Source organism: Cygnus atratus, chromosome 4 (assembly GCF_013377495.2).
Source record: "Cygnus atratus isolate AKBS03 ecotype Queensland, Australia chromosome 4, CAtr_DNAZoo_HiC_assembly, whole genome shotgun sequence".
In the NCBI taxonomy this organism is placed as follows: Eukaryota; Metazoa; Chordata; class Aves; order Anseriformes; family Anatidae; genus Cygnus; species Cygnus atratus.
In genome coordinates, this window is record NC_066365.1 from 36,804,431 (window position 1) to 36,821,479 (window position 17,049).

Genomic DNA, 17,049 nt, shown 5'->3' on the forward strand with positions numbered 1-17,049 from the left:
CATCATTATAAGCCAACGGGGGATTTAACTTTCATATCATTGTGGGGAAAAGGTGCGTGACTTCTGAATGGTAATACATAGCCTTCTTCCCTGGTTGTAAGGGGGGAGAACAAGGTTTCTAAGGTGTTTGCTTTTCGTGTATTATAAGTGTGCTTTTGAGATGTTTATATTACTGTCATAGCAAGGGGTGCATTATAAAAATTTTTAAAAGAAGCTGTGTATGCAAGCTCCAAGTAAATTTAATAAGCATAAGGTCCCAGAGCATAATTGTATCTCTGTATTGCATTGGAAAGAATTCCCACAACTTTCTCCACGTGAAATCAGGATAGAGAAACATTTTGCCTCTATAGAAGGATAAATATTTTTCTCTGAGACATTTAGACTTTCACATGCTGTTGAGGGTTGTTTTTTTTTTTCTCCTGTGAGGAAGCCTGCTTATTCCAAACATTTTCAGGCCTGATGTGTAGTTTTAGCTAAGGGCGGGTGTATCTTGCAGAGCTTGAGGTTTCGTTACCACTGCCAACTATTCCCCGGTTCACATGGTTCATTTGTCTAGTTCAAGCCTGAAAAAACACTTCTCCTGTATTTCAGTTGTAGAGTTTTTTCTCTTTTCAGTTTGTTTTTGTTTGTTTTGTTTCTTGTTCTGAATCAGGATTTCTGCTCTGTGCGGGAGTTGGAACATCACCTTACAAGAGGGTGTACGTGTTTGGTAGCACGCTGCTTGTCGTGCCTCTGGTCTTGCCTCCAGAGCCAAGGAAGACCAGCTCTATGAGTATTAAGGAATTCTGTAGTGAGACTGCTGCATGAGAATGGCAATCTTTGGTGAACTTCAACTTCCTATCAAATAGCCTCGTTTCAGCTCTCAGGTTACTTTAAGCCTGAAAGCAATTGGGGTTACAGTTCCAATGGCAGGTGTCGGTGACTGTCCTGAATCCAAGTACTTCCTGAACGCTTCCTTGGACTTTTGTCCATGGGGAGAGAAACCCAGTAGTGTTCATATTTTGTCGAATTTTCTTCTTATAGTAGCTGATTGCGTTTGAAACTAATCCTGATAAGCTTACCACTCCAAGGTTGCCAACCTTCTGAGAAGCTGGGGTGCACATTTAAAAAATTACAGAGGAATTTTTAGATTTTTATAATCTGATCTGTTTAGTACAGATCATCAAGTTGCAGTCAGTTTCTCCTGTACTAGCTGAGTACATTATTCAGCTCAGAGGACATGCTCAGTAAATAAATAAATCATTTCTCCCTGTTTAATCACTCTCACAGTTGAACATTTTGTGATTTATTTATGATTTGAAAAGCACGCCTTAAGACTCCAGCTGTTGACTCTAAGCCTTTTTTCTGGGTAGACAAAGGCCCTATTGCTACCCATTATTTTCTGTCACTGAGGGCACGTGCGCAGATATGTTAATGGATACATATAATCAAGTCACCTCCTGGTCCTGTTTTCAATAAACGGAGCTCTCACATGCTTCAGGCCTCCCTGAGACGCCTTCCCTGCAGCTGTGAACAGTCACATTATTCTTATTTTACTCTCAGTGGCTCTTTGCTTCTGCTTACTATTTCCTGTTTATAAATCCCAGGATCATACTTCTTTGCCACAAGGTTACCCTTGAACTCCATCCTGATATGGTGCTTTTATTTTTTTGGTTGGCTATCCGGTCAGAATAACCGCTTTCCGTGTTTCAACCTATTTTTTTGTTATTGTTTTTTTCTTTTTCTATTTCCCCCCCTCTCAATTGTTTGCCTACCCTGGCGTCCTGGTTCCTAGAAACACCACCTTGGTTGCTGGCAGTGTGTATCGCCTAGACCATCAGGTGAGCTGTGGCACATTTCCCCTGCAGTCTGCTTTGTTACACTATTTCCTATAAGAAACAAGCTCTGGGTGGCTTGTGGCTGGGCTGGGTTTTCCTCAGGAACATTGATAGCTATGTTCTGGGAATTATACAAGGTAAACGCAGGAGCTGAGGTATCAGAAAATGTTCCTTATTTTGCAGTGTAAGTCCTTTGTAGGTTGGGCTGCTCAGCCGTGTACTTATGTGGAACCAGAAAGGGGAACTCGCAGACCTGCACGTGGGTGAGCTGGGAAGCCAGATCCGTGTTCCCAGATCTGCTGTTGACTTTCCCTGTGACTTGGACACCTTGCCCTACTCTAAGCTGATAAAGTTTACCCGCTGCATTACAGCCGCTGGAGAAGACCACAGTGTTACAGCTACAGGGAATGACGTCCAGCCTTCTGGTGGAATCAGAAGATCGTTTCTAGACAGGGTCAAATGCAGAAGAGCAGAATCCGTGGCACCAGACAATTTAGTTCAACTCATCAGTGTACTGCTAAAGACTGGCATAGAGAGAGCTCAGCAGACAAGGTGGTAATAAGAGAGTTTTAGTTGCTGCTTCATGTTCTTTGGCTATGTGAGGCAGGGCTCGGGTTGGTTACTTATTTAGATTGAACAGACACAGACATAGTTAAATCAGCCCTATGCTAGACTGCAGAGCTGGCAGTTGAATCAGTCAGAGAAGTATTAGCAACTTCCAGATAGCTTAGTTGGGGTAGGAATAAACAAACAACAACCAGTAAAAATAATCTAGGAGTCCATTTAAGCAAACATCCCCTTCCCCCATCAATGTTTTTAGGTATCTTGTTCTCAGTTTTGTGTCAGTTGTTCTCAATTACTTCTCTATTCTTGTTCTGTCTCTTTTATCATGTAAACCAAACCAAATCAATTTTGTCTTTAGAATACCCCGATACCATAGTTAAAAATGGAGTTTGTTGCCTGTGAGACCTTATCCCTGATGTATGAAGCAGCACTGGAAGTTTGTTGTACTCTTACGTTCTCAGAAGTTGATATTCTTACAAATGATTTTAAACTGGTTTGCCCTAGAGAATTTAACTATATCAATTCGAAATCCAATTTTATTTAAGCTTATGCCTGTTCATAATGCAGGAAAGACCTAACATTTATCTTCTGCTTGATTTTTTTTTCCTTTTTACATTAGACATTTTAAGTGGTGTTTACCTAAGGGATTGTATGGACAGCTGGAGAATTGCAAAACTAATGGTATTAGGGGGACTAATGAAATAAAAATTGATTTCTTGAGAAGGGATGTGAATTTCATTCAGCCTGAATAATATGTCTTTGCCATGATTTTTGTCTTACTTTTACTAGTTCTACCTTTCTGATTTCAGTATATGAAACAGGTCCCTTGTTTTAAGAGGCCTTTAATCATAACACCCAAAAAGAAAGGTCCAAAGATTCAGCAGGGTGGCAGGTTTCTTTTGCAAGGCTCTCGAGCAAACAAGATCTCTCCAGCAAAAACAAGGCAGACTTTATTATTCTTGTTTCTATCTGACGTAAAACAAAATAAGACGTGTCCCTCTCTATTTTGAGGTGTTTGTTTGATTTTTGTTTGTTTACTTAATCCAAAAATTTGCAGACTTTTTTTAATAGCTCATAAACAGCCAGAGGTTACAAATTCCCCACTAATTGGGTTATGGCCTTGACTGGCCTGGGACCAGTGGAGAAACCAGAGACTGTGTCAGAGGACATTTCAAGTGAGGCAGCTGACAGCATTGCACGTTTCCCCTCCTTTCCTTCCTCTGCTCTGCTTCCCTCGGTACACACAGGGTGACTTCTTTCCTGTTCACTACAGACCTGGAAGAGGTATGGTGCCGGGAGTCTGCCTTGCTGGCATGAGGACTTGCAGCTGGCTCCTTGTTGGGGTCCTTTCTCAGTGTGGCTCCTTGCCACCCATGGCGTCAACACAGCGTCTGAGAGGAGATCTTCCTCCGTGGTAATATTGTACTCTGAGGGGTTTTTCGACTTCTGTCCAGCCTTCAGGAGATTTGATGGGAGAGTGCACCGGCTGCCATATCAGCAGTGCAATACAGCTATGTTTTGGGAAGTGTCCGGGGCCACAGAAGCCCAGTGAGCTACGATTCGACAGGGCACAGCGCACAGGGGGGCCTGACTTGGTACCTGGTGCCCTGCTGGTCTGCCTCCCTCAGCTGGCCTGCAGGAAGGTCACTGTGCAGGTCCCATGTCAAACTTACTGGGTCCCTAGGAGCACATGTTTGGCCAAGGGTGGGGAAGGAGTACTTGAACTGAGAAATAAGGCAGCCTCAATGTTCCTTTGTAGTTTTCAGAATGATTTTGTTGACACTGATTAAAAACAAACGTGGGCTAATTCTATGTGAAAGCTAGACTCCCGCCTTTGCAGAAGGCACAAAGACTCGTGGCATCGGTCATCCCAGTGACACTAACGTGAGGTGACAAAGATGAAGGCTCAGGCTTGTGGCTGTGACTTACACTGAGCGTAATGACTGAAGACTTTTTCTTCCTGGGAAAGTTTGTCTTTGAGATGGCAGCAACTAGAAAAAGTGTTGGCAAACCTGCCGCTATAAATCAAACCTATCCATCCCCTATATGGAAAAGTATGTTCGAAGGTATGGAATGGCTTCCATATGAGGAGCGAATGAGTGAGACGGGGCTCATTCAAAGGGGTGACTAAGGGCTCCTATCACAGAAGTCTACAAAACTCCCATAAAAATCCAATGATACTGAGGGATGTTCAACTGCTTTTGGAGGCGTTGGCAATGTGTCAACGATAGTCTGGCTCAGATTTGGCTTATTTGTCCTTTTGTTCCACTTTTACCAGTCATTTCCAACATTTTCTTCTTCTGCTCCATTTTCATTCACTGTTCTTATCAGTTATTTTTAATCCCATCACCCTGCACAGAGTGATAAAAGCAGTTAGTGCTTTTACACCTCTGGGGAACTTTTATCTGAGTAAGGAGAGAGAAAATCCCCTGCGGCAATTTCACAAAGTTCCAGGATTGCTGCTACAAACCTGCTCCTTGCCCAGCTGGTTAGGGGTCACTTGAACTGGAACTTGCCCAGCAGTGATGCTCAAAACCACACCAAATTTACAGTGTTGTTTTCTAGCTCTTTACTCTTTCAGTCACCTGTGCTTTTAAAATGGCAAACAGTTCCAGCCCACTTGGAGCCAACAGAGCTGTAGCATGTGGCTTCAATCAGAGTTGTCTCAAGTCTCTTGACTTCGGGGTTTTCTGTGTTGGATTAGTCGGCAAGGGAGTCGGAGGGCTGCTTTTGTGAAATTTTGTCTTCTCTGGAGAAGGAGGGGCATCCTGTAAAGCCACTCCGATGGTCAGGTTTCACAGTGCAAACAGAAGATGTGCTGGACTTCAACTGGGAGCTGATGTAGTCCTGGTCGTGGGCACCAGTGATGAGAGACAGTGATTAAAAAACACTCATCTGGTCCCCCCATCTATGTTATATAATGAATAGTTTTCGGCCAGAGTTGTAGATGAGGCCTCATGGACTTAAGAGGTATTTTCAGACATGTTAAAATTGCTTGAAACATCATTTTAGAACTCAGGCATTTCAGCTGAAATGAGATTTTTTGCAGACATGTCTCTCTCCCTCTCCCCCCTTCCTTCCCCCTTTTTCCCTCTCGCTCTTTTCCTCTTTTTCATGGTTTAGAAAGTTTCTAATGATATTTTACTCTCCAGGGTCAAATTTTGTTTATTTTGCATATGGCACTAGTAATTTTTTTAACCTCTCTGATGTTAGGAGTAAATGAGCAGGATTTGTTACTGCATCAAAAAAATCCCTGATTCTGTCTCTAAATTTAGAAGAAAAGCTGTTATTAATCTGCATAGTAATGGCTACTTTTGTCTGTGTATAGTCTCATGGTTATTTCCCAATTTTACATCTGTTTTCAATAGTCTTTGCTCATGAAGTTCGGAAAGCACAAGCAGAACTTAACTCTATTAGCAGGACATAATTCCACATAGATCAGTTAATTATGCTATCAGCAGCTCCAGTTACTTCCAGCACCATTAATTTGTTTCTCCCATTTTATCTCAGTACTCCACGGATCTTTGCATGCCCATAGGTTTCATTTTTTACTGAATGTGCTCACGTACTGTCAAGGTATGGGGTTAAAGTTCGGAAGGAGGAGTTCCAGGTCTGTGCTGCAGCTAGCTGTGCTGGAGGTGGCTTGGCCGAGTGTTTGCAGTGGGAAGCTGTGCTTCTTGCCGTGTTTCACCAACTCACACCCCTCCCAGCTGCAGGCACGTCCCTGTGCAGTGTGATGTGGCCTTGAGCGGTCACAAATGCAGGGTAGAGCAACAAACTCAGCATGCGTGTCCCTATGAAGGGGCAGGACAACGGCAGCATCCAGCAGCTCTTGTCGAAGTGCCCTGCTGTTGGAGGAGAGGGCAGAAGGGGCAGGCAGGGCTGTGCCCAGGAGGATGGGAGCAGCTCCAGCTGTTCTGCTAACTCGGCTTTCCTTCCTGGCAGAGTGTCAGGGATGTGGCTGGGATTTAGATGCTCTGCGCTTATCTTCAGTGAGCCTTTGTCAAGTCACTCGACGTGTTTGCTCTAGCTTCCCCGTCTGTATATTTATACCTGCTCTAAGAGCGCCAGGCACAGTGACTGGCTTGTGTTTGCACTGCACTCCAGCCTGACTACTTCAGATGCTATTTAAGACATATTTGCTTTTGGCATAATTCCACCGGAGATAGCGAAGTAGATTCTGCTTTGGTAGCGGGCGTGTTTTGCAACAACCCTGAAAAGGTTGTGTTTTGCTAATAAATTATCCCTGTAGCGTGTTTTGCTATGAGTTGGAGCCTATCCTAGCTGTAAGACCTTGCCTGAAGGATTCTATCTGGCCACCTTGCACATGAAAAAATCACAAAGCATTGCAAGGCAAGTCCCAGAACAGAGAACTTATAGCAAGTGACATGTGTCATTAAAGCTATACATTGTTTGGAAAACAACGGGGATTTCTAGAGACATCTTCAGTACAAATGATTAGCAGCTATAATGAAACACTTTCCTGGCCATGATAGCAAAGTCTTGAAAGCATGTGCCTTGATTTGGGCTGGGGTCTGGGGAAACCTCTCAGGGAACCACCCATTTTCTGTAATTAAGTGTGAATAAATAACAACACGTTGATTCATTAGCATTGGTTAGTTCAGCAGACTGATGAGCTGACGCTGTGGGAACTGAGCCCAGGAAAAATGCAACTATCATGCTGAGTTTGATTTGAGTTTTGAGTTTTATAGCTCTTTACTTCTTTTTCCTTTGCTGCAGTTTCTGCATAAAATTAGAGGAAGTCAATATATTCTGAGCTCTTACAGCCTTGGCAAGATCAGCATTGATTACAAAAACATGAACAGAAATTTCTTTGTCCCTAAACAGTAATAAACAGTGGCTGCGACTGCTTTTTGCTGGGAAGATCACAGCCAGAAGCATCTTGCCTCTCCTGGTTTTAGCATCAAAAGAAATGAAGCGAGAGCAGCTCTGCTGGAGGTTATTGTTGTTCACCTCAGGATGAAAGAGAAGACTTTCCTATCAGTTATTTAAATACTGTAGCCAGTCATTAACATCAGCGGGTCTTTTTTCTTTACAGGTCACTTAACCATCCTGTTAGATACATGTACTTCTGCAGTGAAAAGTGATTCGTGACAAGATTGTCTAAGGAAAAAAAGAGGAGTTTGTGTCAAACTTCCTTCTTCTGAAAACAGGGAAAAGGAAAGGCTGGAGGGAAAAGGTGTCACTCCTCCTTCCAGCGGGCGCTGCCTTTTCCTTAGGCTTATAAAGAGCCCTGATTTACAGTTAAATGTTTCGGGAGATGGGCGAGGGACCAAGGAGGGCCCAAGCGGTGCCAAGAAGAAGCGGGAAATGAGGCAGAGGATAAGTTGAACGAAATATCCGTCTGCTTTTAAACGGAGAGATAGGAAACCAACGTAGAAATAGGGGCGGGAGGAGATGAAAGCACCCACGTCACTGCAAAGCAAAGGCTCTAGAGTAATTAGGAAAATAGAGCATAGGGTGAAAACTCATGTTTTCATGCCTGTCCACCAAAATGGGGGAGCATGCAGCGTAAGACGTGATGCAGCCCCAGGCCAGCGGGTGTGTCCTGCCTTGCTGCTGCTCCCCTCTGCTTCGCTCTGGCGTTCCTGCACCCTGGCAGCAGCTTAACACTTAATGCTCACGTGGTGCCCAGCTGCCAGCCCACCCCGCTGCTTCCATACCTGAAACACACCCTTTTCCCAGCGTCCGGCCCCAGCTGGGGCTTTGAGAAGCAAGAGGCACCAGCTGCCTCAGCCCCAGTCCTTTTCCCGTTCATCCCTGGCCGCAGAAACAGGTATGCCTTCCCCACTCGGAGGGGCTTCTTGGCTTAATCAGACCTCTGGCTTTGGGCATGTAGTTTCGGTTTCAAGACTTGAGTTAATCTTTCTCCTGTCCAAGGGAGATGTAAATTTCAGTGCCCAGTTAACATAAAAGCACATCTACTGGTTAAGACCAAAGGTCCACCTGGCCCATGGTCCTGTTTCTAATAAAAGAAAACAGTAGCTGCCTGGAGAAGAGTATAAGCAGGGTGAAGGTTTAGTCCTGTCTCCCCAGCCTCCAGCAATATGTGGTTCCCGGGTGTCTCTGCTATTTGGTAGCTCTCCATTTTGCAACACCAAGACACTGTCTTTTAACCCCTTATTTTTGCGTGTGAGGGCCTTCCCATTTTATTCAGAGCTGCCTTTCTTCTTTAAGAGTCTTTGGTGAGAAACCTCACTGAATAACTTTGCAGTACTTGGTCTGTAGTTGTCCATTTCTGTTATGAAACCTCATTAGAAATTGGTGTCCTTTCTAGTCCTCTGGCACTGAGACAGCTTTATGCAAGAAGTTGTAGATCATAGTGGTAGTCATTCCACCTATGATACACGATGTATTGCCTGGATATTACTGTTACTTACTGTGTCTTGCTCTTCTCTTTGCCATTTTTTTCTATAGTCCCATTTTCTGATACTTCAATTAGAGACCAATGCCTTGAATGCCCCATAAAAGAGAGTTCCTGCAGGGAATTATCCTTTTACCCAGTTTGATTTCTTACATGTAATGCTTTACGGTTAGCCGTCGTAAAATTCCAGGACATTGTCTAAATGGTATCTGTGCTGCTGCTTTTCTGAAACAGCTGAAGCTCAGAAATGAGTTTTTTTTTTTTCCCCAAAATATTGCTTTGGTTTCCAAAAGTAATTTTTGAGCTGACAAAAATGTAATTTCAGCCTATGTTTATTTTTAAAGGAAAATGAAAACAAGGATCAGCTAATATTCTGGTCAACTTATAATCGTACCGTAAAGAACAGAAGAGCTAAGATTGAATTCTTGTTGGATGGTCTCTGAGACTTGTTACTCTTGTTGCAACTATGAAAATATTAGTAAAATTTATTTAGTGTTAACATTCCATTGGAATGCCATCCGATTAACCTGTATACTATTTCCTGTGTAATTTAACTGTGAAGAAACGAAACAAGATTATAAAGCAATGTTATTTTCAAAGAGAACAAAGTCAGTAGCAAAAGGTAGTGTCTTCTATTAGTCCAACAGACCAGTCTTGGTTATATGCTCAGACAGTCACAACTACAGCACTGTTACCATGGGTTCCTACTCATTCTCTTTGGTACTAAGCTGAGCTGTTTATTGTTCTGGAGAAAAAAACAATATTATTCTTTAAAACATAAAGTCCATGCTTTGCTTTAAATTTGCTTTAAAATGTTACGCATAATCCAGATCGTATCATAAAATCCATTTACACAGACGCTGCCGGCAGCAGGGGCATGGCAGGAAAGCAAGCACAAGGCTGACAGCACATGAAGTCCTTGAGCAGAGAGCAAGTGCTGCTGAGCTCGCTGGAAGCACAACGGCCGAAGTGGCTCGAGCCGCATGGGGCTGCCAGGACCCCCAGACCCTTTGCTGAGCCCTGGGAGGGTGCTCCAGAGCTGGGCACTTCCAGGCTGTCACGTTGTTTAGGTTTGCAGGTACAAAATCTGTGGAAGGAAATACTTTAGTATTTAGATATTTAAATTTTGACGTACAACATAAAGAGAAACCCATATTTGCATCTTGATAGGATATCTTGGAGAAGACCTGTGTCCCTCCCAAATTGGAATTCTATTCAAATAACTCAATTAATTACTTTTCTAACTGACTTCTGGCTGTTGCCAAGCATGAAGAATTATATCTTCCAGGATGTGTCAGAAACATACCACTTTTCAGAGCTTCAGTCAAAACTTGACAAAGCATTAAAGAAGCACCCGTCCACAGCTGGGCCTGACTGCTAATTAGGCAACTAGAGGACTGGTTTTTGTATCACCCTGAAGCCCCAGAACAGAATCAAGAAATGTCATAGGTTTGTCAGCAAAGCCTGTGGCCAAGGTAGAAAATCTTACGTGCATCTTCTGGCAATAAAATCTGTTCATTTCTTGAGATGGAAGTGCTACAGAAGCCACTGTTACAGAACTGAGGTCTTTCTTTTACCCCTGTCGCCACTGAATAGATTCTTACACTTGAAAAAGTTTGCAACTTGGCATAAAGAGCATCCCAGCTGAACCGTATTTCACAGCCAAGTGCTGTGGGGAAGAAGAAGGTTTGGAAAGGCTCTTCCAGGTATTTTTCTTAACTGCACATCTTGCCATTGAAAATGCTGTCTGACTTGATCACTGCCTTGCTACTCTGCTGTGCACCGCCATGTGCAGGTGGCAGAGGATGGCTGGAGCTTGCTGCAGGCTCCCTCTCCCTCTCTCCTTGCTGTGCGGTTCCTCCTGTCGTTGGGCCATGGCAAGCTGGTTCTCCTTGGCCTGCAGGCTGGGGTGAGGAAGAGTTCAGGATGAGCCACGCAGGATGGTGTAGTGCCTGGGTGATTCAGTGTCATTGCTAGAGCAACTCTTGTTAAGTGAACAAAGCAGACACGGCTTGGTAGGGCTGTTCTGCCACTGATGGATTAGTCACAGGGTTACCAGTTTGTCCCGGTGACAGGGAAACAAGCTGAGCCTGTACATGGCACTTCAGCACCGTCCCTCTGGAGCCAGCAGTGCCCAGGCCCGTCAGACCCCCACGGATATCGTGCCAACAGTGGTCCTGCCGAGTGCCATGGGATTCTGAGCATGGAACCTGAATAGCTGCACATTTTCTCCAGCCAGAAACATTTGGTTAGGTGAATGTGCTTCAGCAAGTTGAGGTGAGTTAAAACATCCCAAATGCTGGCAAGTTCTATTTTATTTGTTTTGTTATTGGCACGTAAGGAGAGAGCATTGATATGTTTAATGTTTCTTAAGCCAAAGAAGAAGAAAATCCATTCACTACAGCCTGAATACCTCTGGTTTATAAACCTCTGATTCATCCTGACAACTATTTAAAAATTAATTTCAACCTCTGCATTAATCTTGGCCAGAAAAAGAAAAGAAATGCGTTAGGTAACGAGTGCCACAAAGTGTAGTTACCATTGTGGATGTGTGCAATGAAAGGCATAGTTAGCATTTAACTCACAAGAGAAGCATTAGCACATGTTACCAGCTACTTTTTCTTTTCTGAAGTCCATTGAATAAATGCGTACATGGGCATAGAAATGCATCTCTAACATTATTTCTTCTCTTTAATATGTGTAGTTTTCCTCTATGTTGGAGCATCCCGTGTGTCATTAGATACTGAAACCAAGGTGGTACAGACATTTTGTTATGTGAGGGAAGAAAGGGAAATAAATTACTTTATCTCTCTTTTTTTTTTTTCACAATATTGGTCATATTTGAGATTAAAAAATTAGATTAATGGCTTGATTGATCAAATAACACTCTCTATAATGCCTTGGAGAAATTATCATAAACTTACTAAAGGGCTAAAAAAAAATACCATCCAGATTATTATTTGTTGCTGATTTGGTTATTTTTTTCCAAGAATGCTTCATTACAAATGGTAATGTTTTCCAAGAAAATAACCAGATAGCCTGCAATTTGAATATATTAAGTGTTTGAATAAATAAAAGCAGCTGCTTGCCTCTTGCAATAGCTGTCTTCTGACTTTGCATTTCTAAACGCGTTTTTGTTTAGCATATACACTTGGCCATGTACTTTCTTAGTATCTTGTGTTTTGTAATATCTTGTAAAAGGCCCTAGGCCAAAGGTGTCAGTAGATCATCCTGGCAGTGAGATGGGAGGAGGAGGGAGAGAGAAGGTAGGCATGTGGGTGCACTCCTGTTCAACCCCAGTGATGCTTCCGTCATGAGCTGAAGACAGAAAGCTGCACTATAGCTTGATCAGAAAGGGCAGGTGATGAAGAACAGGAATGAGGTTAAATTTATCCAGGAGATGATAATTTTTTTCTCCCTCTTTTTCATTACTTTAATATTAAAGAAAGAAGAGGAGACATTGTGGGATCCATGTTTTATTATAACAAAAATATTAATTCCATAATCAGTTGAATGTAATTCTTCATTTTCTTTCACTTTTCAATTCTTCAAGCATGTCATATCTGGCCTTTGTTCATTATATATGGTTGTCCAGAAACATACTGAGCTATATTCATCTGTATTAGACATAATTAAAGATACTAAAAGCATGTTTTTAAAGACATTTTAAATTAAAGATAAGTAAGCAGTTAAGATAGTAGCTGTATTTTCTAGTGGAAATTGTCTAGTGGACATTTTCTCTGTCTCTCCCATTTGTAGGGGCTTTCAGGTAACATCTTTCATACAGTGTCCCAGACCATACTGCAGATAATGTTAGGTGGCCATACTGGACAAGTGAGTGATTCGAGTGGTGGCTTTTGAGAGGAGTGATGGAATTCATTTCAGTATATTTTGTTGTGAGATTTTTCACTGTGGGTTCTTTGTGGTTGTGTGTGAGGTGGTTGCTTTGGTTTTCTTGTAGAGTGACTTGAAATTGTTATTTTTCTTTAAGGAGGGAAAGAGAACAAAATAAGGCATGTGAACAGTTGTGAAAAACATAAGCACTGCTCCAGACAATTTATCTTATTGACTCTAGTAAATTGACTGGCATGGCACATCATCAGTGCCCTTCTCAGCCACTTTGAGACTTGGCAGATTCTCCCTAGGCTGTTAGGGTAATGTTTGCATTAGCCCTTGGTAATAATCAGAAGTGTTGCAAAGGCAGGCTTATTCTCCCTGCTGAAGGTGAACACTTACTTAGACCCCCCCCAAAAAAATAAATCTGAAAATGATAAAAGCTTTACAGACAAATATCTCCAGGAGGGTTAAATTTCCTATCACAGCTATCTAAAATTCTTTTGACGCAGCTCAACTAGTGATTTCACCCAGTTCATTGACCGGTCTGTTCATAATCACGGAAGTATTCCTCTCAGGAGACTTCCCATCATAAATGTGGTGCAATTTGCGCTGCTGCTCCAAGACTTGAGAAAGGAGGGTTTGGTTCCCAGCTTTGCGGCATATTTTGTGTGTGAGTAGCAACAGTCTGTCACAGCTATTTCAGTACTTCCAAGCAATCCAGGCACCCAGCAGAACTGGAAAGAAATTCCAGCACAGTTAGCATTTTCCACTGAATGCCACCCGCCTGTCCACTTCAGTAAGTCTGAAATTCTTAGACTCCTGCAAGCTTTTGGTACCTAAATGCCTTTGAAAACCTGGTTTATACATCCCAGGGATATTTGGTGGAGAAACATCTGAGCCAGACCACAGGACCTGGGGCACAGTGCTGCTCTGGTGGAGGCTGGATTGGGTCTCAGCCTGGGGGAGGATGCTGTCAGAAATGCAGTCTCCATTCATGGCCGGGTAATCCCTTCCCACCTCAGTGAGTGTGGCAATGCAGGCAGCTTTTTGTCCTCCTGCCACAGTCAAAATGCAGGTAGCACTGGGGTTTACAACATGCCAACTGATCTCCTGGGATTTCAGCTGATGAAACACCCACCTTAGGATCATCTCTCTGACTTCAAACACCCTCAGTTTGTACTGTCTTTTCTAAATTCTGGGTCGTGATCGTTGTGTATGCTATCATATCTGGCGTGTTTCTATGTTGAAGTATATCTTCTTTGTCCTTAGCTGCTTAGTACAATTGAGGATTTGACCACTGCAAAACATGGGTTAGCTGTAAAAACAATATATGCTTTTTTTTTAAAGTGAAAGAAAAATATCCCTAATATTAAACCACAAAGGAGTGAGCTTATATATAAAGCCAGAAGAGACATCTAATAAGCTGCCCCATCCCAGAGAATTTCAGACTGTATTTGTTGTTTACATAGGGCACATAAAAGAAAGAAAAATAGTTTCAATACCACGTAATGCAAATGAAATGGAAACAGCACTGTACACAAAGAAAAATTGATGCGGAGTCAAGGCTTGATAGATCACTGAGGGGCCTGATTTCTCAGGCTATGGCTTCAGAAGGGGTAACAGGATGGTAGGAAGTCCCTGCCCCATCCTATTGATGGGCACTCCTTTGCCACCTCAGCTGTATGGGGCTGATATGTATATGGCTGTTTGCCACCTCAACTATGCCAGGGGCTGATCTGTGCTGCAGTAACATTTTTTTTTTTGTGAATTAAAATGATGCTGTTGACTTTCAGCGTGGGCTCAGCTCTTGTCCCTGCAGCCTTCTCCCATCACTGGTCCTGGGTGAAAACCGCAATGCTTTGGTGCATTCAGCATGAAACCACGTGGGGATATGTGATTGAAAGAGTTCCTGGACTGAGCAGGGGTTTGGAGGGGCTTCTCTGACTCGTTAGAGTCGTGGCCATGCAAAATGGGCTATGATAAGTGCATGGGGTGTTGGAGGGAAGGATGCTGGCTACAACACATCTCCCTTTCTGCAGTGGTTACAGCACTATTCTTCTATGTGAGCCTCAGCAGAACTGGGAATCTGTGTTTGTCAAACCGTGAAACACGTTTTAATTATCTCACAGAGGTGAGTTTATAGAAACAGACTGTGTAACTGGTTCCAGTTGAAAACTTCACCAGATTCATCCAACTTACCTTTGGATGAAAATCAGGAGGAGAAAAATGAGCTTTTTGATACTGATTTGCTTTCTTTTTTCCACTTGCCTCATCATCTTACCATTTTCTTATATTATACTCACCTGTTCTAATTAAAGTTCCTTTTCTCTCTCCTATACGACAGGCCTAGATGATGTTGTAGCAATAATGATTCCTGAACCCAAAGGAAAAGAGATAGTGAGCCTCCTGGAGAGGAACATCACTGTGATGATGTACATAACCATCGGGACACGCAACTTGCAGAAGTACGTCAGCCGGACCTCCGTGGTGTTCGTCTCCATCTCCTTCATTGTGCTGATGATCATTTCGCTGGCATGGCTGGTCTTCTATTACATCCAGCGATTCCGCTACGCAAATGCCAGAGACAGAAATCAGGTAAGAAGGGCTGGAATGGCTCTTGTTTCCAAAAAATTCACCATGGGATTCGGCTTTAAATAACTTTGAAGTAAAATCTGGGGAAAATAAAAGTGTGGTTTTAAAAGAAAAAGAAAAAAAAGAAGAAGAAATAGTGAAAAGAAGGGGGATTTAAAAATGCCTGTGTATGGGAAAAGCCAAGACTTCTATCAATATAGACGGGACTGAGGAAAAAAGAAATTAATGACTATAAAGTGTATGTGTTATGGGTTGGGTTTTTTTTTTTGCTTGCACAAAACACACGGTAAACAGCCAGAAAGAATCATGATGTTTATTACCAAAAAGATTCCTTTGGTACACATGGCCAAGTGACATAGAAATGTATATAAATTAAGTAACAATCCTTAAGATCAAAATTATGTGAAAAATATAGTGTGGTATGTGAATGTCTGTGTGGGAAACAAGGGCTCACAGTAAGCAAAGAGATTTAAAAGAACAGGAAGTGTTTTCATTTTCATGCTTCTTCAGAGGGGCCTTGAGCTTGAAAGGGAATGTTCCTGTTCATTTGACAATTGTCCCTGAATGTGTAAGTGCTGTAGTGATAGCCCAATATTAGTAAACCTTTGCTTTTTGGTTTTGGCATCTTGTCCGTGTGCCCCCCACTCCACAGAAGAGATAGAAACTTACAGAACTGGAGAGAAGTCAGCAGCGTTGTGTGGGAATGGGTGCTAGGTCCTGAGGCCCTCTGGATTTATAAAGCACCATGCATCTTTATGGTTGTTCAGCAATGAATAATAATAGCAATGTTAATAACAAATTTAATCTTTTCTTGACTGGATCCAACTATCTTGGCATCAGCAGAACTGTGAAGCTGAGGCTCCTACATTTCATTCTAATGGTACAGTAGAAAATATTATCAGTGTATGAAATCTGAGGAGATAACCATTTTACTGCAGGAAAAATAATGCGCTGTAATTCAGAGATGTTTCTGGACCTTTAATAAATTCCTGTTGGGGCAGGGGGAGGGCTGCCTTGCTTGCTCTGCAGAAAAGAGTAAAACAGTGTTAATCATCTTGTGGAAGAAAGTACTGCTGCACTCTAAAATATACTGAACGTATAGGGATCCCTCACTACCCCCATTGAAATTCAGGCGTCTTCTGAGATAGAGAGCAGCTGCTCTGTATTTACACACAGAAAGAATATATTTTACTTTTAAATGTACACCATGAAATTTTGGATAGTAAGAACGAGACTATCCCAGCTGGAATTTGAACATCACTGGCAGCAGAATCACTGTGACTGTAGCGGCTGTGATAATTTGTAGATGCTTTGGCTGCAAAAGCACATGTGCGCGTAATTTATGTACGTGAGTACCGTAAGTGTGCTTTCAATCAAGTAATTGTACAGGCAGATTAGCAGTGTAAATAGACATACATAAACATGAAACCCAGCAAAATAAGAAGCTCTCTTCAGGTAATGTGTGGTAGTTTGGAATGGACTGGTTTATGTGTTCAAGCAGACTTCCTATTCAGTCTTTTCTTTCCAAGGTTTGAATGAGACTAATTTGTGCACAACCAGTTGTCCTGTGCGGAGATTTTAATAACTTTGTAATTAATACTAATTCTGTTCTGGAGAAGAATAAGAAAATAGGCCTCCTAAGCAATTATTTATTAGTCATTTTTTGCCAAAGCTGTATTAACAATACAGGGCAAACCAGGATTTCTTTATGCAGTTTCTTCACTTGATTTTGCCTGACATCTCCTCTAATTAGCTATTACTTTTGTTAAGAAAAATGGCGTATGATACATACGGATAAATCTCAACCATTTGTGCTAGTGAGCTTTCTAGTCCTGGCTATGGACTACAGTAATG

General features: G+C 42.3%; 1 protein-coding gene across 6 annotated transcripts in view; it reads left to right on the forward strand.

Moving 5' to 3' along the window:
* Positions 1–17,049, forward strand: part of RNF150 (ring finger protein 150) — a 122,699-nt gene that overhangs the window by 52,233 nt on the left and 53,417 nt on the right. For all 6 annotated transcript variants that reach the window (XR_007708259.1, XM_050710643.1, XM_050710642.1 and 3 more), the window contains exon 2: positions 14,948–15,198. Coding sequence is in view for 5 of the 6 variants with exons in the window: in XM_050710643.1 (XP_050566600.1) it covers positions 14,948–15,198 (251 nt within the window). In the remaining variant the exon portion in view is untranslated. The remainder of the gene's footprint in view (positions 1–14,947; positions 15,199–17,049) is intronic.